This window comes from Bombina bombina, chromosome 1, assembly GCF_027579735.1.
Source record: "Bombina bombina isolate aBomBom1 chromosome 1, aBomBom1.pri, whole genome shotgun sequence".
Classification (NCBI taxonomy): Eukaryota; Metazoa; Chordata; class Amphibia; order Anura; family Bombinatoridae; genus Bombina; species Bombina bombina.
The window spans coordinates 928,175,265-928,199,955 of record NC_069499.1 but is presented as its reverse complement, the minus strand read 5'-3'; the positions used below and the strand labels follow the sequence as shown (position 1 = coordinate 928,199,955).

At 39.3% G+C, this 24,691-nt stretch overlaps 1 protein-coding gene across 1 annotated transcript in view; it reads right to left on the bottom strand.

The window, feature by feature from the left end:
• Nucleotides 1-24,691, bottom strand: part of TSNAXIP1 (translin associated factor X interacting protein 1) — a 168,647-nt gene that overhangs the window by 12,012 nt on the left and 131,944 nt on the right. The window contains exon 13 of the mRNA XM_053715909.1: nucleotides 5,922-6,031. Coding sequence (XP_053571884.1) covers nucleotides 5,922-6,031 — 110 coding nt within the window. The remainder of the gene's footprint in view (nucleotides 1-5,921; nucleotides 6,032-24,691) is intronic.

Here is a 24,691-nt window from a genome sequence, read left to right as displayed (position 1 = left end):
TTGAGAGGGGCCTGGAACCTATCTGCCTCACTTAACATTGACTTACATTATAAACTGGGTTTCAATTTACAATGGTTTCGATTTACAACCATTCCTTCTGGAACCTAACCCCGGCGTAAACTGAGGGCTACCTGTATTCAAGATGTTACATGTGCTATGTGTCTGAATGCCAATGTGGAACCTCCTGTTACTTTGTGTCCCTCATGTATTGAGAGGGCTTTGCAATGTAGAGAACAAATTTTCTTTGATAAAAAGTTGCCCAAGACTAATGCTTCTCAGGAGTCAGATGAGATGCAGAGTATGCCGCAGTTTTCTCCCCAAGCATCACAGTCCTTAGCACCTGCTCAAGCGGAGCCAGGTACCTCTGCAGCTTCTGCTGTGATTACTTTAAAGGACATAGCTGCTATTATGTCATCTACAATTTCAGATGCGTTATCTGCCTTTCCCGTATTTCAAGGCAAACGTAGAAGGAAGGAAACCAACGTGGTTAATACAGCTTCAGATGCTTTGATGGCGATCTCAGATATACCCTCCCAGAGCTCTGAATTGGAGGGTATGGAGGTCCTATCTGAAGGCGAACTTTCTCACTCAGGAAGTGTTTTGCCACTGGCAGATTCAGAAGTGGTTTCTTTCAGGTTTAAACTTGAACACCTCCACCTGTTATTAAGGGAGGTTTTGGTGACTCAGGACTATTGCGATTCAATTGTTGTTCCTCCAGAGAAATTGAGTAAGTTGGACAGATATCTAGAAGTCCCTTCTTATTCTGATGTTTTTCCTGTTCCTAAGAGGACTTCAGAAATTATTGCTAAAGAATGGGAGAGACCAGGTATTCCATTCTCTCCTTCTCCCGTTTTCAAGAAAATGTACCCTATAGCTCACGCTATTAGGGATTCTTGGCAGACAGTCCCTAAGGTGGAAGGAGCTATTTCCACCTTGGCTAAACATACTACTACTCCTATCGAGGATAGTTGTGCTTTCAAGGACCCTATGGATAAGAAATTGGAGGGTCTCCTTAAAAAAATCTATGTTCATCAGGGGTTGCTTTTGCAACCAGTGGCTTGCATTGTTACGGTTACAAGTGCGGCTGTTTATTGGTTTGATGCTGTGGAAGAATCTCTTAAAACTGAGACTTCTTTGGAAGAGATACAGGATAGGATTAAAGCTCTTAAATTAGCTAATTCATTTATTACGGATGCTTCTCTGCAGATTACCAAATTGGCTGCTAAGAGTTTGGGGTTTTCCATCTTAGCACACCTCCTGACTTGAAGGATATTATTTCTGACATCACAGGAGGCAAGGGTCATCTTCTCCCTCAGGATAAGAGATCCAAACAGAGAGGTCGACAGAGTAATTTTCGTTCCTTTCGAAACTTCAAGGGGATCCCTCCTTCATCTTCCTCTAAACAGGAAGGTAACTTTTCTCAAACCAAGTCTACCTGGAGACCCAACCAGTCTTGGAACAAGAGTAAACAATCCAAGAAGCCGGCTGCTGCTCCCAAGTCAGCATGAAGGGTTGGCCCCCGATTCGGGACCGGATATAGTAGGGGCAGACTCTCCTTCTTCATCCAGGCTTGGATGAGGGATGTTCACGATCCCTGGGCAATAGATATAGTGTCTCAGGGATACAAACTGGAGTTCAGGAATTCTTCCCCCAGAGGAAGGTTTCTTCTTTCACGATTATCTGTAGACCAGATAAAAAGAGAGGCTTTCTTATGCTGTGTAAGAGATCTCTTCTCCATGGGAGTAATCTGTCCCGTTCCAATTCAGGGACAGGGGTTTTATTCAAATCTGTTTGTAGTTCCCAAAAAAGAGGGAACCTTCAGACCTATCTTAGATCTCAAGGCTCTAAACAAATTTCTCAGAGTTCCATCTTTCAAGATAGTAACTATTCGTAGCATTCTTACGTTAATTCAGGAAGGTCAATTTATGTCAACAGTGGATCTAAAGGATGCATATCTTCATGTTCCTATCCACAGAGATCATCACAAGTTCCTGAGGTTTGCCTTTCTGGACAAACATTATCAGTTTGTGGTCCTTCCTTTCGGTCTGGCCACGGCGCCCAGAATTTTCACAAAAGTTCTGGGCTCTTTATTGGCGGTTCTAAGGCCGCGAGGCATCGTGGTGGCGCCTTATCTGGACGATATACTGATCCAGGCATCATTGTTTCATCTGGCAAGGTCCCATACCGACGTTGTGCTTTCTTTCCTAAGGGCCCACGGATGGAAGGTAAACCTGGGGAAGAGTTTGTTGGTTCCTCAGACAAGAGTATCCTTTCTGGGAACCCTAATCGACTCTATTTCAATGAAGATTTTTCTGATGGAGGTCAGAAAGTTAAAGATTCTGCATACATGTCGAATCAACCAGTCCAATCCTTGTCCGTCGGTAGCTCAGTGCATGGAGGTAATCGGATTGATGGTGGCAGCAATGGATATCGTTCCATTTGCTCATTTTCATCTCAGGTCTCTGCAATTAAGCATGCTCAGGTAGTGGAATGGGGATTATACATATTTGTCTCCTCAGATAAATCTAGATCAGGAGACAAGGGACTCTCTTCTATGGTGGTTGTCGCTGGATCATCTATCCCAGGGGACATGCTTCCGCAGACCCTCATGGGTGATAGTGACAACGGATGCCAGCCTGTTAGGATGGGGATCAGTCTGGAACTCTCTAAGGGCAGAGTCTCTCCTTCCCATCAATATCTTAGAGTTGAGAGCAATATTCAATGCGCTTCGGGCTTGGCCTCAGTTGGCTTCGGCTCAATTCATCAGATTCCAGTCAGACAACATAACGATGGTAGCGTACATCAATCATCAGTGAGGAACAAGGAGTTCCTTAGCGATGACAGAAGTAGCCAAGATAATACAGTGGGCGGAGTCTCACTCCTGCCATCTGTCAGCAATCCACATCCCAGGGGTGGAAAACTGGGAAGCAGATTTTCTGAGCAGACATTTCATCCGAGAGAGTGGGAACTCCATCCGGAGGTATTTTCCAACCTGATTCTCAGAAGGGACAGGCCAGAGTTGGATCTCATGGCATCGCGTCAGAATGCCAAGCTTCCGAGATACGGGTCCAGGTCCAGGGATCCCCAGGCCGAGTTGATAGATGCCTTGGCAGTGCCTTGGTCTTTCAGCCTAGCTTATGTATTCCCTCCATTTGTTCTCCTTCCCCGGGCTCAAGTCAAACAGGAGAGGGTTTCGGTGATTCCCATCGCCCCTGCATGGCCTTGCAGGATTTGGTATGCCGATCTGGTGGACATGTCATCTCAGCCACCATGAAAGCTCCCATTGAGGAAAGACCTTCTCATTCAGGGTCCTTTCCATCATCCGAATCGAGTTTCTCTGCAGCTGACTGCTTGGAGATTGAATGCTTAATTTTATCTAAGCAAGGTTTTTCTGATTCGGTCATAGATACCTTAATTCAGGCACGTAAACCTGTTACTAGGAAAATTTACCATAAGATATGGCGTAAATATCTTTATTGGTGTGAATCCAAGGGCTACGCATGGAGTAGGGTTAGGATTCCCAAGATTTTATCTTTTCTCCAAGAAGGATTGGAGAAGGGGTTATCAGCAAGTTCCTTAAAGGGACAGATTTCTGCTTTATCTATTTTGTTACACAAGCGTCTGGCAGGTGTTTCAGATGTTCAATCTTTTTGTCAGGCTCTGACTAGAATCAGGCCTGTATTTAGACCAATTGCTCCTCCTTGGAGTTTGAATTTAGTTCTTAGAGTTCTTCAAGGAGTTCCGTTTGAACCTATGCATTCCGTAGATATTAAGTTATTATCTTGGAAAGTTTTATTTTTGGTTGCTATTTCTTCTGCTCGAAGAGTATCTGAGCTTTCGGCATTGCAGTATGATTCTCCTTATCTTATTTTCCATGCGGATAAGGTGGTGTTACGTACTAAACCTGGTTTTCTTCCTAAAGTTGTTTCAAACAAGAATATACATCAGGAGATTGTTGTTCCTTCATTGTGTCCTAATCCTTCTTCTAAGAAGGAACGTCTGTTACATAATTTAGACGTAGTTCGTGCTTTAAAGTTTTACTTACAAGCGACGAAGGATTTTCGACAAACGTCTTCTTTGTTTGTTGTTTTTTTCAGGGACACGTAGGGGTCAGAAAGCTACGGCTACCTCTCTTTCTTTTTGGCTCAAGAGTATCATCCGTTTTGCATATGAGACTGCTAGACAGCAGCCTCCTGAATGAATTACGGCTCATTCCACTAAGGCTTCCTCATCGGCATTCAAAAATGATGCTTCTGTTGAACATATTTGCAAAGCAGCAACTTGGTCGTCTCTTCACACTTTTTTCAAATTTTCCAAATTGGATACCTTTGCCTCGGCTAAGACTGTTTTTGGGAGGAAAGTTCTTCAAGCAGTGGTGCCTTCCGTTTAGGTTTCCTGTCTTGTCCCTCCCTTTTCATCCGTGTACTATAGCTTTGGTATTGTTTCCCACAAGGATGAAATCTGTGGATTCATTGTATCTTTAAAAAGAAAAGAAAATTTATGCTTACCTGATAAATTTGTTTCTTTTTAGATACGATGAGTCCACGGCTCGCCCTGTTTCTATGAGACAGGTCTTTATTTTTTGTTAAACTTCAGTCACCTCTGCACCTTGCCTTTTCCTTTCTCTTCCTAACTTCGGTCGAATGACTGAAGTGGGAGGGAAGGGAGGAGCTATATATACAGCTCTGCTGTGGTGCTCTTTGCCTCCTCCTACTGGCCAGGAGGCGTAATCCCACAAGTAAGGATGAAATCCGTGGACTCATCGTATCTAAAAAGAAACAAATTTATCAGGTAAGCATACATTTTCTTTTTTTTCTAACATCTGAGATCTCATATCTTTGACCCTTTATAACTTGAGTGCAATATTTTTCTTTATAATCTTTATTAGATAGTGTTATTATGAGTGTAACTGTACTTAATGTATTTTTTAAGTGTTTTGTGCTACTTTTTAGTTTTGCAAAACAGTTAACCAGAGTTCTGAAGTCGCGGTAATCATTCTAACGTAAATCATGATTGTGCTCAAGTGATCGTGTTTACTTTCAACTCGTAATACGAGCAATAAGGCTACTCTTATGTTCCTTTAAATTAACTGAATCTTGGGAAAAAAAAGACTTTTTGCCTCTTTCGAAGGCTGTATTACTTCACTCAGACACTACACTGCAATAGTTCTGATAATTACAAACTGCCTATCATTCCAGATTATTGTTTGGTTACTAAAACTGTTAGCAGTTTTCTTAAATGTATACGATGCATGTTGTTTTACTTTAGTAAATTCTACATCATTGAATCTGTATTAATTCATTTGCTTACACTGATCATTGAGGATTATATGAGTAACAGACCTTTTCCTTAAAATAAAAGTTACTTTTCTGGGGCATTTATCTTTTTTGACTGATTCAAGCAACTTTTGTGCACTTTGCTATTAAAATAATAAAAAATCTTGGTTTTATTGAACACATGAAAGTACTTCTAAGATGTCAATGGTGCACTGTTCATATAAATATTATGGAAAGATTCCCTCACCAGCTTTAACACGTAGTGATGATTATTCTTTAAAATAGACCACTGGTTTTCAAACCTGTACTCAGGCCTCCCCAACAAGCCAGATTTTTAGGATTACCTTGAATGAGAGATAAAATAACCACGTTTACTACTGAGCTGATTATGTCACCTGTGCTCCAGTTCAGATATACTCAAAATCTGTCCTGTTTGGGAGGTCCGAGGACAGGTTGGAAAACCAGTGTAATAGACAATGAAGGGTGGTGACTGAGAATACATAAAGTTGCATTGTAGAGCCTCATATTCAGAACTATGCAATTCAGCTGCTCAGAAGAAAATCTAAAAACATATCTAAAAGCAGAGCAGTATTGTACACACACTGCTAGATTAAAGTGTCTATAGAGTTGGTATTTATATCTTACCTGAATTGCTTTTGTGTCAGTAGACCATCATTGCCACTGTCGGCACTGACCAATTCGTTAAGCAGTGAGGACTGAATATTAGTGAGAGCATGGTACTGGTCTTCATCCACCTGTAAAATAGACAATTTAAAGGGACAGTGTACACGTACGCTGCCTTCTCTCAGTACCTACACTAGGGTTGGCCTGTTTTCCTGGACAGTTATGAGTTACACATGCTTCATGGTGTGCAAAGAGGAACATGCATTGTGCCCCTGGACAGCACATGAATAGTGCCTGCGGACAGCACTATTCATGTTCCTCCCTGCACACCCTGCAGCATGTGTAACTCATAACTGTCCAGGAAAAGATGGAGGAGGCAACCCTAACCGACACCTGAGCACAGGCAGAAAGAAGACAGCATGAAGATAGCATTAAAGTGACACTGAACACAAATTTTTTTCTTTTGTGATTCAGATAGAGCATAACATTTTAAGCAACTTTCTAATTTACTCCTATTATCAAATTGTCTTCATTCTCTTGGTATCTTTATTTGAAATGCAAGAATGTAAGTTTAGATGCCGGCCCATTTGTGGTGAACAACCTGGGTTGTCCTTGCTGATTGGTGGATAAATTCACCCACCAGTAAAAAAGTGCTGTCCAGAGTTCTGAACCTAAAAAAAGCTTAGATGCCTTCTTTTTCAGATAAAGATACCAAGAGAACGAAGAAAAATTGATATTTGGAGTAAATTAGAAAGTTGCTTAAAATTGCATGCTCTATCTGAATCACAAAAGAAAAAAATTGTGTTCAGTGTCCCTTTAAAGTTTTCCATCTTAGTGATCTGATTTTGTAACGGAGGAGACCTTAGTAGAAGAGTGGGAAAGAGGATAAGTAACGTAAATAATGGAAAACGGGATATGACGGTCCAAACTTTTCAACAAATATTACTTTTATTTCTCACACAATATGAAAGGTAGTTATGTATTTTACTTAAATATAGTTTTTAATTCTACATTTCTTTGCCTTTAAACTCAAAAGCTTTCTACCATTCATTTGAAAAAGCAGAAACTAAATATGTCACAACAAATGGAAATCATTTAAATATTATTGTTTAAATAAATTACTATTGAAGCAAGTAAGAATCCAATATTTGTTCACAGCTCAAAAGTGTTGCTTATTGGCTAATAAGGGCAACTCCCCCAGCTTTATTAGTCTCCAAGGACATGCCTCATGGGGGGCCGATTTAACAATGTGAGAGCGGACATGATCCGCTGTAGCGGATAATGTCTGCCGCACATCGATAATCAATTACAATGTAATTTATTGTAAAAGAAGCAAATAAAAAACAATTTAATATGCATTATTATTTCTGGAGGTGGAGCATGTTCTGTCTCACAGATGCCACACACAAAAAAAAGTTCAACAATAGAGATTAAAGTGTGTTATATTACTGCAGGAAAATCATTTTCATTTGTGGGAGGACAGTGGAATTGTAATGCTGAATTGTTCTGCAACCCCATCACACTTAAAGGGACACTGAACCCAATTTTTTTCTTCCATGATTCAGATAGAGCATGCAATTTTAAGCAACTTTATAATTTACTCCTATTATATATTTTTTTTCTTTCTCTTGCTATATTTAGTAAAAAACGTTAGGAATGTAAGCATAGGAGCCGGGCACATTTTTGGTTCAGCACCTTGGTAGTGCTTGCTGATTTTTGTTTAAATGTAGCCACCAATCAGCAAGCACTACCCAGGTGCTGAACCAAAAATGGTCTGGCTCTTAAGCTTAGATTCCTGCTTTTTCAAATAAAGATACTAAGAGAACGAAGAAAAATGTATAATAGGGGTAAATTAGAAAGTTGCTTAAAATTGCATTCTCTATCTGAATGAAATACAATTGGGTTTTGTGTCCCTTTAACTTGGCTAAATTATTCCGCCATTCTTTTATTAACTACAAAGACGCACAGTCTAAGGTCATGTGTTAAATTCATATGAATAACGGGACCTCTTATGATACTACGCCTCCTTAGTGTGATAACTGAATAATCAATAGCCTACAGCAGCACATTACACAGCACAAAGACTCCATTTTCTCCAAATGTGTAATATGTTCTAGTACTTGTTTTGTAATTTTCTCTATGAGGAGACACATAATACAGGGTTATTTAATCTCTTTCATTAAGAAGCTATATATTTTTTTTCACTCTCACAAGGCTAGTGAGCAAACTTAATCAAAACAAAACTATCCTAGAATAATACAGAAACATAATTGAAATGAGCAATAGCAAAATGTTGCTGTGAATAGGAATATTGCTGCATTACAAACTGTTACAAAATACCTCCAGGGGTCAGACACAGTTCTCTGTTTGGAAGAGAGGGAGGCCAGATAAAATTTAAACATTGAGGCCCACGAGTCTTAGGCTGAATAAGCTTATTCTATCCCAGAATGGAAAAGGAAATATTCAGATGTACTTAAAGGGACAGTCAACCCCAGAATTTTTGTTGTTTTAAAAGATAGATAATCCCTTAATTACCAATTCCCCAGTTTTGCATAACCAACACAGTTATAATTATACACGTTTTACCTCTGTAATTACCTTGTATCTAAGCCTCAGCAGACTGCCCCCTTATTTCAGTTCTTTTGACAGACTTGCATTTTAGCCAATCAGAGCTGTCGCCATGGTAAATTCATGTGCATGAGCTCAATGTTATCTATATGAAACACGTGAACTAATGCCCTCCAGTGGTGAAAAACTATCAAAATTCATTTAGATTAGAGGCGGCCTTCAAGGTCTAAGAAATTAGCATATGAGCCTCAACTAAGAATACCAAGAGAACAAAGCAAAATTAGTGATAAAAGTAAATTGGAAAGTTGTTTAAAATTACATGACCTATTTGAAACATGACCGTTTTTTTTTACTTGACTGTCCCTTTAAAGGGATAGGGAAGTCAAAATGAAACGTACATGATTCAGCTAGAGCATGCAATTTTAAGATACTTTTAAATTCACTTCTATTTTCTAATGTGCTTTGTTCTCTTGGTATCCCTTGTTGAAAAAGAATACGCACATATCCTACACTAGTGGGAGCTAGCTGTTGATTGGTGCCTGCACATATTTTTCTCTTGTGATTGGATAACTAGATGTGTTCAGCTAGCTGCCAGAAGTGCAATGCTGCTCCTTCAGCAAAGGATAACAAGAGAATAAAGCTAATTTGATCATAGAAGTAAATTGTGAAGTTGTTCAAAATTGTATGTTCTATCTGAATCATGAAAGAAAATGTTATTGTTTCCTGTCCCTTTAAGGTTACAATAAAGGCAAAATTAAACTTTCATGAGTCAGACCAGCTCCTACTGGGCATGTGACGGAGTTTGCAGTATATATGCATCTGAGTCTGTGATTCGCTGATAGGTGCCATATGATACAGGGAAACAAAAAGTAAAAAAAAAAACTACAGCTCATTAAAATATAAAGTAAATGTTATTGCATTGTTATTGCAGTTTATTATGTATTTGTATTGTATTTAAAGGGATATGAAACCCAAATTATTTATTTCATTAAAGAGCATGCAATTTAAAACAACTTTCCAATTTATATCTATTATCTAATTGTATTTATTCTGTTGATATCCTTTGTTGAAAAGCATATATAAATAGGCTCAGTAGCTGCTGATTACTGGCTGCACATAGATGCCTCGTGTGATTGGCTCACCCATGTGCATTGCTATTTACAACAAAGGATAGCTAAAAAAAATAAGCAAATTAGATAATAGAAGTAAATTGGAATGTTGTTTAAAATTGTTATCTATATCTGAATCATGAAAGGAAAATGTTGTGTTTCATGTCCCTTTAATGGTTCTTTAATATTTTTTGGCATATATCATTGTTTCATTTGTAATGATACAGTATTTCCCACAGCGTGGAAGTTATTACCCTAAGTGGCCTATTTATCAAAGGTCTTGCGGACCTGATCCGACAGTGCGGATCAGGTCTGCAAGACCTCGCTGAATGCGGAGAGCAATACGCTCTCCGTATTCAGCATTGAACCAGCAGCTCACAACGCCGCCCCCCGCTGACTCGCGGCCAGCCGCCAGCAGGGAGGTGTCAATCAACCCGATCATATTCGATTGGGTTGATTTCCGGCGATTCCTTTGGACCGCTGCTTCATAACTGCTGTTTCTGGCGAGTCTTCAGACTCGCCAGAAACACGGGCCCACAAGCTCTGTTCGGAGCTTGATAAATGGGCCTCTATGTGACTGGTGTCTGCATTTAATATTTTATCTGCTAATAAACCTTTTATCCTGTCCTACCAGATGTTATAATAAAAGGCACATTACTCAGAGATTTAGCAGCTCTGCCCAATATGAGCAGTATTTTTTGCAGACACAAATCCTTTTTATTTATCTGTTTAATGTGAATAAAGGAACTGCAGGACAGAAGAATATATATCACATATAGTGAGTTTGGATGCATAGTACTATATTACATTTTCTTTCATGTAATTGGCAAGAGTCCATGAGCTAGTGACGTATGGGATATACATTCCTACCAGGAGGGGCAAAGTTTCCCAAACCTTAAAATGCCTATAAATACACCCCTCACCACACCCACAATTCAGTTTTACAAACTTTGCCTCCCGTGGAGGTGGTGAAGTAAGTTTGTGCTAGATTTCTACGTTGATATGCGCTTCGCAGCAGGCTGAAGCCCGGTTTTCCTCTCAGAGTGCAGTGAATGTCAGAGGGATGTGAAGAGAGTATTGCCTATTTGAATTCAATGGTCTTCTTCTACGGGGTCTATTTCATAGGTTCTCTGTTATCGGTCGTAGAGATTCATCTCTTACCTCCCTTTTCAGATCAACGATATACTCTTATATACCATTACCTCTACTGATTCTCGTTTCAGTACTGGTTTCGCTATCTACTATATGTAGATGAGTGTCTTGGGGTAAGTAAATCTTATTTCTATTTATGACACTCAAAGCTATGGTTGGGCACTATATATGTAAAGTTCTAAATATATGTCTTAAACTTATATTTGCCTTGATTCAGGATAATCAGTATTCCTTCTTTCAGACTGTCAGTTTCATTTTTTGGGAAAATGCATATGAATAAATATTTTTTCTTACCTTCAAAATTTCAATTGACTTTTTTCCTTGGGGGCTGTTAGGCTCGCGGGGTTCAGAAAATGCTTCAATTTATTGCGTCATTTTTGGCGCAAACTTTTTTGACGCAAAATTTCGTCATTTCCGGCACCATAGTTAACGCCAGAAGTTTTCACGTGGTTGCGTCATTTTTGACGCATGTGTGTTACAGACGTTTTTTTGCGCCAAAAAATGTGGGCGGTGTTTTTGGCGCCAAATAATGTGGGCGTCATTCTTGGCACCAAAAAAAGTGGGCGTCATTCTTGGCGCCAGTTTTTTCACATTATTTCAGTCTCATTTTTTATTGCTTCTAGTTGCTAGAGGCTTGTTTGTTTTGCATTTTTTCCCATTCCTGAAACTGTCATTTAAGGAATTTGATAATTTTTCTTTATATGTTGTTTTTTCTATTACATATTGCAAGATGTCACAACCTGACCCTGGATCAGAATCTACTTCTGGAAAGACGCTGCCTGATGTTGGTTCTACCAAAGCTAAGTGCATTTGTTGTAAACTTTTGGTAACTGTTCCTCCGGCTGTAGTTTGTGTTAGTTGTCATGATAAACTTTCTAACGCAGATAGTGTCTCCATTAGTAATAATCCATTACCTGTTGTTGTTCCTTCAACATTTAATGTTCAGGATGTTCCTGTTAATGTAAGAGAATTTGTTTCTAATTCTATTAGGAAGGCTCTATCTGTTATTCCTCCTTCCAGTAAACGTAAAAGGTCTTTTAAAACTTCTCATATTTCAGATGAATTTTTAAATGACCGCCATCATTCTGACTTATCTATTTCTGATGAGGATCTCTCTGGTTCAGAAGATTCTGCCTCAGATATTGACACTGATAAATCTTCATATTTATTTAAGATGGAGTTTATTCGTTCTTTACTTAAAGAAGTGTTGATTGCATTAGATATGGAGGAGTCTAGTCCTCTTGATATTAAAACTAATAAGCGTTTAAATTCAGTTTTTAAACCTCATGTAGTTATTCCAGAAGTTTTTCCAGTTCCTGATGCTATTTCAGAAGTAATTTCTAGGGAATGGAATAGTCTGGGTACTTCATTTACTCCTTCACCAAGGTTTAAGAAATTGTACCCTTTGCCATCTGACAGATTAGAGTTTTGGGAGAAAATCCCCAAAGTTGATGGGGCTATCTCTACTCTTGCTAAACGTACTACTATCCCTACGGCAGATAGTACTTTGTTTAAGGATCCTTTAGATAGGAAGCTTGAATCCTTTCTAAGGAAGGCTTATTTATGTTCAGGTAATCTTCTTAGGCCTGCTATTTCTTTGGCTGATGTTGCTGCAGCTTCCACTTTTTGGTTGGAGGCTTTGGTGCAACAAGTGTCAGACCATAATGCTTATAGCATTGTTAAACTTCTTCAACATGCTAATAACTTTGTTTGTGATGCCATTTTTGATATCATTAGAGTTGATGTCAGGTATATGTCTTTAGCTATTTTAGCTAGAAGAGCTTTATGGCTTAAATCTTGGAATGCAGATATGACTTCTAAGTCTACATTGCTTTCTCTTTCTTTCCAAGGTAATAAATTATTTGGTTCTCAGTTGGATTCAATAATTTCAACTGATACTGGGGAGAAGGGAGCCTTTTTGCCTCAGGACAAAAAATCTAAAGGTAAATATAGGGCTGCTAATCGTTCCTTTCGTCAGAATAAGGAACAAAAGCCTGACCCTTCCTCTAAAGGAACAGTTTCCGTTTGGAAACCTTCTCCAGTCTGGAATAAATTCAAGCCTTTTCGAAAGTCAAAACCAGCCCCTAAATCCGCATGAAGGTGCGGCCCTCATTCCAGCACAGCTGGTAGGGGGCAGGTTACGATTTTTCAAAGATGTTTGGATCAATTCGATTCACAGTCTTTGGATTCAGAACATTGTTTCACAAGGGTACAGAATAGGTTTCAAGGTAAGGCCGCCTGTGAGAAGATTTTTTCTCTCACGCATCCCAGTAAACCCAGTAAAGGCTCAGGCGTTTCTGAAATGTGTTTCAGACCTAGAGTCAGCTGGGGTAATTATGCCAGTTCCAGTTCTGGAACAGGGTCTGGTGTTTTACTCAAATCTATTCATTGTACCAAAGAAGGAGAATTCCTTCAAACCAGTTCTGGATCTAAAAATTTTGAATCGTTATGTAAGAATACCAACATTCAAAATGGTGACTATAAGGACTATTCTGCCTTTTGTTCAGCAAGGGCATTATATGTCTACAATAGACTTACAGGATGCATATCTTCATATTCCAATTCATCCAGATCACTATCAGTTCCTGAGATTCTCTTTTCTAGACAAGCATTACCAGTTTGTTGCTCTTCCGTTTGGCCTAGCAACAGCTCCAAGGATCTTTTCAAAGGTTCTCGGTGCCCTTCTCTCTGTAATCAGAGAACAGGGTATTGCGGTATTTCCTTATTTCGACAATATCTTGGTACTTGCTCAGTCTTTACATTCTGCAGAATCTCATACGAATCAACTTGTGTTGTTTCTTCAAAGACATGGTTGGAGGATCAATTTACCAAAGAGTTCCTTGATTCCTCAGACAAAGGTAACCTTTTTGGGTTTAAAATAGATTCAGTGTCCATGACTTTGTCTCTAACAGAAAAGAGACGTCTGAAATTAGTTTCAGCTTGTCGAAACCTTCAGTCTCAATCGTTCCCTTTGGTAGCTTTGTGCATGGAAATTCTAGGTCTCATGACTGCTGCATTGGACGCGATCCCTTTTGCTCGTTTTCACATGAGACCTCTTCAGCTGTGTATGCTGAACCAATGGTGCAGGGATTATACAAAGATATCACAATTAATATCCTTAAATCCCAATGTTCGATCTTCTCTGACTTGGTGGTTGGATCACCATCGTTTAATTCAAGGGGCTTCTTTTGTTCGTCCAACCTGGACTGTGACCTCAACATATGCAAGTCTTTCAGGTTGGGGAGCTGTATGGCGATCTCTGACAGCGCAGGGGGTTTGGGAATCTCAGAAGGCGAGATTACCAATCAACATTTTGGAACTCCGTGCGATTTTCAGAGCTCTTCAGTTCTGGCCTCTTCTGAAGAGAGAATCGTTTATTTGTTTTCAGACAGACAATGTCACAACCGTGGCGTATGTCAATCATCAAGGAGGGACTCACAGTCCTGAGGCTATGAAAGAAGTATCTCGGATACTTGTATGGGCGGAATCCAGCTCTTGTCTAATTTCTGCGGTTCACATCCCAGGTATAGACAATTGGGAAGCGGATTATCTCAGTCGCCAGACGCTACATCCGGGCGAATGGTCTCTTCACTCAGAGGTATTTCTTCAGATTGTTCAAATCTGGGGACTTCCAGAAATAGATCTGATGGCCTCTCATCTAAACAAAAAACTTCCCAGGTATCTGTCCAGATCCAGGGATCCTCAGGCGGAAGCAGTGGACGCGTTGTCGCTTCCTTGGAATTATCAACCTGCTTATATCTTTCCGCCTCTAGTTCTTCTTCCAAAAGTAATTTCCAAAATCCTAATGGAGCGTTCGTTTGTACTGTTGGTGGCTCCAGCATAGCCTCACAGGTTTTGGTATGCGGATCTCGTCCGGATGGCCAGTTGCCAACCTTGGACACTTCCGTTAAGGCCAGACTTTCTATCTCAAGGCCCATTTTTCCATCAGGATCTCAAATCATTAAATTTGAAGGTATGGAGATTGAACGCTTGATTCTTAGTCATAGAGGTTTCTCTGATTCAGTGATTAATACTATGTTGCAGGCTCGTAAATCTGTATCTAGGAAGATTTATTACCGAGTCTGGAAGACTTACATTTCTTGGTGTTCTTCTCATAAATTCTCTTGGCATTCTTTTAGAATTCCTAGAATTTTACAGTTTCTTCAGGATGGTTTGGATAAGGGTTTATCTGCAAGTTCCTTGAAAGGACAAATCTCTGCTCTTTCTGTTCTTTTTCACAGAAAGATTGCTAAACTTCCTGATATTCATTGTTTTGTACAGGCTTTGGTTCGTATCAAGCCTGTCATTAAGTCAATCTCTCCTCCTTGGAGTCTTAATTTGGTTCTGAGGGCTTTACAGGCTCCTCCGTTTGAACCTATGCATTCTCTGGATATTAAATGACTTTCTTGGAAAGTTTTGTTCCTTTTGGCCATCTCTTCTGCTAGAAGAGTTATCTGCTCTTTCTTGTGAATCTCCTTTTCTGATTTTTCATCAGGATAAGGCGGTGTTGCGGACTTCATTTAAATTTTTACCTAAAGTTGTGAATTCTAACAACATTAGTAGAGAAATTGTTGTCCCTTCATTGTGTCCTAATCCTAAGAATTCTCTGGAAAGAGCTTTATATTCTTTGGATGTGGTTAGAGCTTTGAAATATTATGTTGAAGCTACTAAAGGTTTCAGAAAGACTTCTAGTCTATTTGTTATCTTTTCTGGTTCCAGGAAAGGTCAGAAGGCTTCTGCCATTTCTTTGGCATCTTGGTTAAAGTCTTTAATTCATCATGCTTATGTGGAGTCGGGTAAGTCCCCGCCTCAAAGGATTATGGCTCATTCTACTAGGTCAGTTTCTACTTCCTGGGCTTTTAGGAATGAAGCTTCTGTTGATCAGATTTGCAAAGCAGCAACTTGGTCTTCTTTGCATACTTTTACTAAATTCCACCATTTTGATGTTTTCTCTTCTTCAGAAGCAGTTTTTGGTAGAAAAGTACTTCAGGCAGCTGTTTCAGTTTGATTCTTCTGCTTATTATTTCATTTTTTTGATTTGGGTTGTGGATCTTTTTCAGCGGAATTGGCTGTCTTTATTTTATCCCTCCCTCTCTAGTGACTCTTGCGTGGAAGTTCCACATCTTGGGTATCTGCTATCCCATACGTCACTAGCTCATGGACTCTTGCTAATTACATGAAAGAAAACATAATTTATGTAAGAACTTACCTGATAAGGCCAGACTTTCTATCTCAAGGCCCATTTTTCCATCAGGATCTCAAATCATTAAATTTGAAGGTATGGAGATTGAACGCTTGATTCTTAGTCATAGAGGTTTCCCTGATTCAGTGATTAATACTATGTTGCAGGCTCGTAAATCTGTATCTAGGAAGATTTATTACCGAGTCTGGAAGACTTACATTTCTTGGTGTTCTTCTCATAAATTCTCTTGGCATTCTTTTAGAATTCCTAGAATTTTACAGTTTCTTCAGGATGGTTTGGATAAGGGTTTATCTGCAAGTTCCTTGAAAGGACAAATCTCTGCTCTTTCTGTTCTTTTTCACAGAAAGATTGCTAAACTTCCTGATATTCATTGTTTTGTACAGGCTTTGGTTCGTATCAAGCCTGTCATTAAGTCAATCTCTCCTCCTTGGAGTCTTAATTTGGTTCTGAGGGCTTTACAGGCTCCTCCGTTTGAACCTATGCATTCTCTGGATATTAAATGACTTTCTTGGAAAGTTTTGTTCCTTTTGGCCATCTGTTCTGCTAGAAGAGTTATCTGCTCTTTCTTGTGAATCTCCTTTTCTGATTTTTCATCAGGATAAGGCGGTGTTGCGGACTTCATTTAAATTTTTACCTAAAGTTGTGAATTCTAACAACATTAGTAGAGAAATTGTTGTCCCTTCATTGTGTCCTAATCCTAAGAATTCTCTGGAAAGATCTTTATATTCTTTGGATGTGGTTAGAGCTTTGAAATATTATGTTGAAGCTACTAAAGGTTTCAGAAAGACTTCTAGTCTATTTGTTAACTTTTCTGGTTCCAGGAAAGGTCAGAAGGCTTCTGCCATTTCTTTGGCATCTTGGTTAAAGTCTTTAATTCATCATGCTTATGTGGAGTCGGGTAAGTCCCCGCCTCAAAGGATTACGGCTCATTCTACTAGGTCAGTTTCTACTTCCTGGGCTTTTAGGAATGAAGCTTCTGTTGATCAGATTTGCAAAGCAGCAACTTGGTCTTCTTTGCATACTTTTACTAAATTCCACCATTTTGATGTTTTCTCTTCTTCAGAAGCAGTTTTTGGTAGAAAAGTACTTCAGGCAGCTGTTTCAGTTTGATTCTTCTGCTTATTATTTCATTTTTTTGATTTGGGTTGTGGATCTTTTTCAGCGGAATTGGCTGTCTTTATTTTATCCCTCCCTCTCTAGTGACTCTTGCGTGGAAGTTCCACATCTTGGGTATCTGCTATCCCATACGTCACTAGCTCATGGACTCTTGCTAATTACATGAAAGAAAACATAATTTATGTAAGAACTTACCTGATAAGGCCAGACTTTCTATCTCAAGGCCCATTTTTCCATCAGGATCTCAAATCATTAAATTTGAAGGTATGGAGATTGAACGCTTGATTCTTAGTCATAGAGGTTTCTCTGATTCAGTGATTAATACTATGTTGCAGGCTCGTAAATCTGTATCTAGGAAGATTTATTACCGAGTCTGGAAGACTTACATTTCTTGGTGTTCTTCTCATAAATTCTCTTGGCATTCTTTTAGAATTCCTAGAATTTTACAGTTTCTTCAGGATGGTTTGGATAAGGGTTTATCTGCAAGTTCCTTGAAAGGACAAATCTCTGCTCTTTCTGTTCTTTTTCACAGAAAGATTGCTAAACTTCCTGATATTCATTGTTTTGTACAGGCTTTGGTTCGTATCAAGCCTGTCATTAAGTCAATCTCTCCTCCTTGGAGTCTTAATTTGGTTCTGAGGGCTTTACAGGCTCCTCCGTTTGAACCTATGCATTCTCTGGATATTAAATGACTTTCTTGGAAAGTTTTGTTCCTTTTGGCCATCTGTTCTGCTAGAAGAGTTATCTGCTCTTTCTTGTGAATCTCCTTTTCTGATTTTTCATCAGGATAAGGCGGTTTTGCGGACTTCATTTAAATTTTTACCTAAAGTTGTGAATTCTAACAACATTAGTAGAGAAATTGTTGTCCCTTCATTGTGTCCTAATCCTAAGAATTCTCTGGAAAGATCTTTACATTCTTTGGATGTGGTTAGAGCTTTGAAATATTATGTTGAAGCTACTAAAGGTTTCAGAAAGACTTCTAGTCTATTTGTTATCTTTTCTGGTTCCAGGAAAGGTCAGAAGGCTTCTGCCATTTCTTTGGCATCTTGGTTAAAGTCTTTAATTCATCATGCTTATGTGGAGTCGGGTAAGTCCCCGCCTCAAAGGATTACGGCTCATTCTACTAGGTCAGTTTCTACTTCCTGGGCTTTTAGGAATGAAGCTTCTGTTGATCAGATTTGCAAAGCAGCAACTTGGTCTTCTTTGCATACTTTTACTAAATTCCACCATTTTGATGTTTTCTCTTCTTCAGAAGCAGTTTTTGGTAGAAAAGTACTTCAGGCAGCTGTTTCAGTTTGATTCTTCTGCTTATTATTTCATTTTTTTGATTTGGGTTGTGGATCTTTTTCAGCGGAATTGGCTATCTTTATTTTATCCCTCCCTCTCTAGTGACTCTTGCGTGGAAGTTCCACATCTTGGGTATCTGCTATCCCATACGTCACTAGCTCATGGACTCTTGCTAATTACATGAAAGAAAACATAATTTATGTAAGAACTTACCTGATAAATTAATTTCTTTCATATTAGCAAGAGTCCATGAGGCCCACCCTTTTTTTTGTGGTGGTTATGATTTTTTTGTATAAAGCACAATTATTCCAATTCCTTATTTTTGATGCTTTCGCTCCTTTCTTATCACCCCACTTCTTGGCTATTCGTTAAACTGAATTGTGGGTGTGGTGAGGGGTGTATTTATAGGCATTTTGAGGTTTGGGAAACTTTGCCCCTCCTGGTAGGAATGTATATCCCATACGTCACTAGCTCATGGACTCTTGCTAATATGAAAGAAATGAATTTATCAGGTAAGTTCTTACATAAATTATGTTTTTTTGGGACATTTGAATTTATTTTTTATTGTATATAACTTACTGGTTAGTAATAACTCTTGGGGGTTTTTTTCTTGCGTTAACATATTCCTGAGAAAAGCTGGGTGGTTGGGACATTAGGGTCAATGTTTTATATATGCATATTATATATGAGCAATTAAAGGGACAGTAAAGTCAAAATTACCATTTAATGATTCCGATAGAGCATGCAAATATAAACAACTTTTCTCAATTAACTTATTTTTTCTAATTTACTTCATTCTATTGTTATCCTTTATTGAAAAAACACGCCTAGGTAGGCTCAAGAGCAAAGCCAAAATTAAACTGTCATGATTTAAATAAAGCAATTAAAAAAAAAATTTCTTCCTTCTCATAGTATTTTTTGTTGAAAAGCATATTAAGGTATTTTCAGGAGCAGCAATACACTACTGGGAGCTAGCTGGTGATTGGTAGCTGCACATATATGCTTGAGAAAGGGCTTATTGTTAGCCCGAAACGTTGCTGTATTTGACCTTTGTTTGAAAATTAAAGTCACTTTGCTCACTGCTGGAGAGTACCCTTTTTAACTTGAATTGTTTGGGCTTCGTTAGCCCCCTCCGTGCACCTGTGAGTAGTGGGTGCTGTATCCATTTCTACTTATCTGACATATATGTATTTTGTCAATGGCTCACATTATGTGTTCAGCTAGCTCCCAGTAGTGCATTGCTGCTCCTTCAATAAAGAATACCAAGATAATTGAGTAAAATACAATGACAAGTACATTAGAAAGTTGTTTTAAATTGTATGCTCTATCTGAATCATAAAATAACGAGCCTAGATATCTGTGTTAAGGGAACGGGCAATTAAAGACTGTCACTTAAGTTGTTTTCACACAGACCCCCCCCACACACACAATGACAAATTATTTTGTTGAAATCACAGTTAAAGGGACATAAAACAAGTTGGGATAAAGACAAAATATAATAATATGTACTCTAATTACTTTACTTGCAAATTTATACTGCAGTGCCTCGCCATTAATTCTTTCTTTTTAGTTTCTGAATTGTAAAGCTCAAACTCCCCCCACACATTTCCTTCTATGGCTGTATCTATATCTATTGTTGTTTTGGTAGAATGCAAAAGTGAATACGGATTTTTAAACTCTGGCAACCTGTTTTGTCTCCCTTTAAATACATTTTTTTCCTGAGGTCAGGTTTCTGACCAGGCCCCTTCCAGAGTGGGCAAGGAAGTAGTCACCTCCATTTTATGGCTGAAATGATAGAACTAATATTTTTTTCTTATGTATATCAGTACAAATACCCAAATTAGCAATCCCCTTGTGGCATCATGAGGATTATTTTGATACCAAACATGAGATGTCTGTCATATTTTGTCATCTTGTGCTAAAAAGGCAATTAAAACATGTCTTAAGATATACAAGAGTGTCACATCTGATTGACCTAAGGCCTGTGCCTTGATAGAGACACTGTTTTCTGTCACTCTCTGAGTTGACATTTTACTGACTTGATGCACCAGGTGTCACAACCATGTCCAGGATTGAACCTAGGACTCCTGGTTCACAACCTTTTGTTCTGTCCTTGAGCTCTGATTTGGGCTGATTTTCTTGGAGACCTGCTGCGTGTACTGGCTGTGCTCTTTAGTCCCACCTGCCTGCCAGCAGCAGACAGTTACCTAATAAGCAATACTAAAAAAATAAAATAAAGCTGCCTCTCAGACAAATCCCTGCCCTAAACATTTTGTTTCTTCCCACTGTTTGTGCCTCTGTTCTGTTACCTGAATTCCTGCTGCGTTGGTGATTTTCTGGTTTCTGAACTTGGCTTGCTGAATGATTATTCTCCTGGATTTTACCTGAGATTGATGAAAGATTGGACTGCTTTCCTGGTATTTAGAGCCTTGGCTTCTCTTCTGACTATTCTCGTGTATTCAGTCTCCAGCCTGTCACAGCAGTACCAGTGTATCCAGTCTCCAGCCTGTCACAGCAGTAGCAGTGTATCTAAACACCAGTCTGTCACAGCAATACCTGTGTATCCTGTGTCTCCAACCTGTCACAGCTCTACCTGTGTATCGTGCGTCTCCAGCCTGTCACTGCAGTATCAGTGTTTCCAGTCTCCAGCCTGTCACTGCAGTATCAGTGTTTCCAGTCTCCAGCCTGTCACTGCAGTATCAGTGTTTCCAGTCTCCAGCCAGTCACAGCAATACCGGTCAATCATGTGTCTCCAGTCTGTGACAGCAGTACCTGTGTATCCTGTATCTCCAACCTGTCACAGCTGTTCCTGTGTATTCTGCGTCTCCAGCCTGTCACAGCTGTACCAGTGTTTCCAGTCTCCAGTCTCTCACAGTAGTACCTGTGTATTTAGTCTCCAGTCTGTCACAGCAGTACGAGTGTATTCTGTGTCTCCATCCTGTCACAGCAGTACCTGTGTATCCAGTCTCCAGCCTATCAAAGCAGTACCTGTATATCCAGTCTTCGGCCCTAATTTGGGCACTCCAATCCTCAGCCCTAAAGAAGGCATTACTTCAGTCTTTGGCCCTAGAGTGGGCACGCTAGTCCTAGACCCTAAAGGAGCATTACTCCTGTCTTCTACCCTAGTGTGGGAACTCCAGTCCTAGTTCCTAAAGAGGGCTTACTTTAGTATTTGGCCCTAAGAGAGGGCACTCCAGTCAACAGCCCTTAAGAGGGCATTATTCCTGGCTTCGATCCTAAAGAGGGTACTCCTGTCCTAGGCCCTAGAGAAGGCATTACTCCAGACTTGGGGGTAGATTTATCATAGTGCGAGCAGACATAATACAATGTAGCGTATCATGTCTGCTGCACATCAATAAATGCCGACAGCATACGCTGTCAGCATTTATCATTGCACCAGCAGTTCTTGTGAACTGCTGGTGTAATGCCGCCCCCTGCAGATTTGCGGCCAATATTCGATTGGGATCGATTTCTGTCTGCGGCCTCAGAGAAAGCGGACAAGTTATGGAGCAGCAGTCTTTAGACTTCTGCTTCATAACTTCTGTTTCCGGCGAGCCTGAAGGTTTGCGCGGAAACAGGGGCATTAACCTTCATACGGAGCTTGATAAATCAGTTCCTTGGTCCCGGTGTGTGCTACAGAGGTGCCAGCCACTGACCTGCCAGAGACTAAAGTCCTGTATCCCGTCACAGTCTCCAAGTTCTATTTTTAGTCCAGTGTATCACTACCAATCAACTTGTGTACCATTTATTTTTCTTAATAAAGTATTATCTGCACTCCGTTATGCCTTAAAAGGGGAGCAGATCAGAAAAGCATGTTTCATTCTCAATGTTTGGGTTGGATGTAACCAGTAGTTGTCAACTATTTATATAACCTTATTGTCGTTTGCTTTGGTAGTTTGAATTTGTCATCATTTATTATATCTTGTTTGTATGTTACTCGCTGTGATAGAGGCCCTTGAATGTTATGTGGGCTAGAGGTTCATATTTTTGCTATATATTAAGTTATGTATAATTATTTCACATGAGCTACCGTCATAAAAACCATTCATGCTGTGGGAAACAGCTTTACAGTAACATTCTTTGATAGAGGATGCAATTGTCATTCTCCACCACTAGAGGGGAGTAACGGCTGGAATATAACATACACTGCAAATCCATGTGCTTTCGTTGAAATCATTGCCTCCTTTGGTAAGTGACTTAATAGTTCTCTCAGAGGTTTATATTTTCCCCTTAGTCCTCAATATGTTATGTACAAATGGTATTGAGTATGATTTGATCTTCACACTTTATGAAGCAGATTATGCTATACTTATTTTAATTTGTGAAATGTCAGTTGCATTATATATGAGCCAGTGTCAATGTCTATTGGTTGTGGGATGTCAGCTGCACTGATACTAATTCTACTTGTTTATTATGTATCATATCTAAAGTATACACAGTGTTTATCAGTTAATGCTTGTTTAATGTTATGTCTGTAGCAACCTAGTTTGATCTTAAACGTGGGTTCTCTGCCATTAAAACTTATTGGTCAACTGAGTATGCATATGCAAATGAGCTCAGTTAATATTGCATGAATGTTAAGGTTTGTTGTTATGTAATGCTATACTGTTATTTCTCACAAGTAATAGTTACTACCCCGTTCCAGTAAGCTCAGATTGTGTACTATTTGTAGGCCTGGTTAAGAGGTACTCCATAGCTGTTTTATCTCATTATCCTAGGTATCCCACTTCCCGCTAGACAGCACTAAACTAAATGTAAATGGGTACAGTATAGATATTGCCTTGTCTTAGCCCAATAGCTCATTATTGTAGTTAGGATCCTTGGGCAGGACTGTTGGCAATCATATTAGGCTCATGAGATATATTAATTTATAATTATAGCTCCCAATACTATGCTTATAGACTTCAGACTTGGAACAGCTTCCCACTAGGACTTGCTTGCTTTTCAATATAGCAGAGGAACCTGTCCTTGGGCATAGGGCCCGTGCCCGAGTGATCAGGTTTACCCGCCTAAAAAAGAAAGAAAGTGGAATATAAACCTACATTTGGCTTATTATAGATATATTTGTAATTTGGTTTCTTTAATCTATATGGACTTCAATGGTTTCAATTAGTAATATGAACACAGATCCTGTACCCTACCAATTTTAATTCAACGGTATTATGGCTAGTGGCATTGGTGTTAATATTGCTTTATGCTTCGTGACTGGGTATGATTTTAACTCTCAGATATTATTTATGTCCCACAATATGCTAACTATTAATATTGTTTAACTAATGCCCGTTTAGTGTTTGTGTGGTTGGAGGGGACCTATGGTATAGCTCTAACTAGCTGCTACTGCAGACTATTGCAACACACTTAATACTAATATTTTTTGAAGGTTTAAGGTGGTTGCAAATAGCTATGTTCCTCCTCACAGTGCATGCCATTGTGTCGGATATAACTTTAACTGTAAACGATATGTATTTAGCTTACCTCTATGCCTCCCTTAGTAATTGCATGCCCACGTGTCCTTATATTCAGTTCCGTCACTTTACATGGTCACACACTTTGTGTTACCGACTACACTTAATCATACATCTCCCCCCCCACCGCATAATAGCATGATGATGTGGTTACTACCGATATGGGGTGTCGTATAGTATTGCAGCATAATATTTGCCATGTTGCTGGACCCACACTAGTATTCTCATTATCCTAGCATTTATTTGATGTTCCTATTGTAATCATTAAGTTGTCAGCTGCTAACACATAGTTTATTCCTGATATCGTTATGCCTTACTTTGCTTTACAATATGAGATATGCTTTTAGTGCAGGCTGGTCTCACGCTAATGCCTCTATCTATGGTCCTCACACTGAGACTACTTTACATACGCTATATGGATAGCGTCAGATCTATAGGCTTAGTTATTGAGGCTAAACACAGCGCCGGCCAAGCACGCACTCTACCTATCGCATCTAAACAACCACCTCCCCCCCCTCTATAATAAACCTCCTAGTCTAGGAGGGCTAACTATGCGGCTTCTCTAGTCTATGCCGCACCTTCACTGTTCTCTTTTAATATACACTCTATCTATATAAGCACGTTATAAAACCCTATAGAATCGAGGTTTACTAATGAGATCCGAAAGTGGTCTCCTTTGTTCTTAAGTGCCTCCTTCCACCTTCGTGTTTTCTATCATTTATGATGGTCCGAGAGTGGCCTAGGGTGTCATGTAGAAGGTTTCTAAATGATTGGCATCCCATATATACAATGGTCACATGGTATGTAAATTATTGTTATTACGTTTCTTCTATGTTTATTTCACCATTCCTGTAACATTGAAGCCTTACTGTATGTGACATGTGATGCACA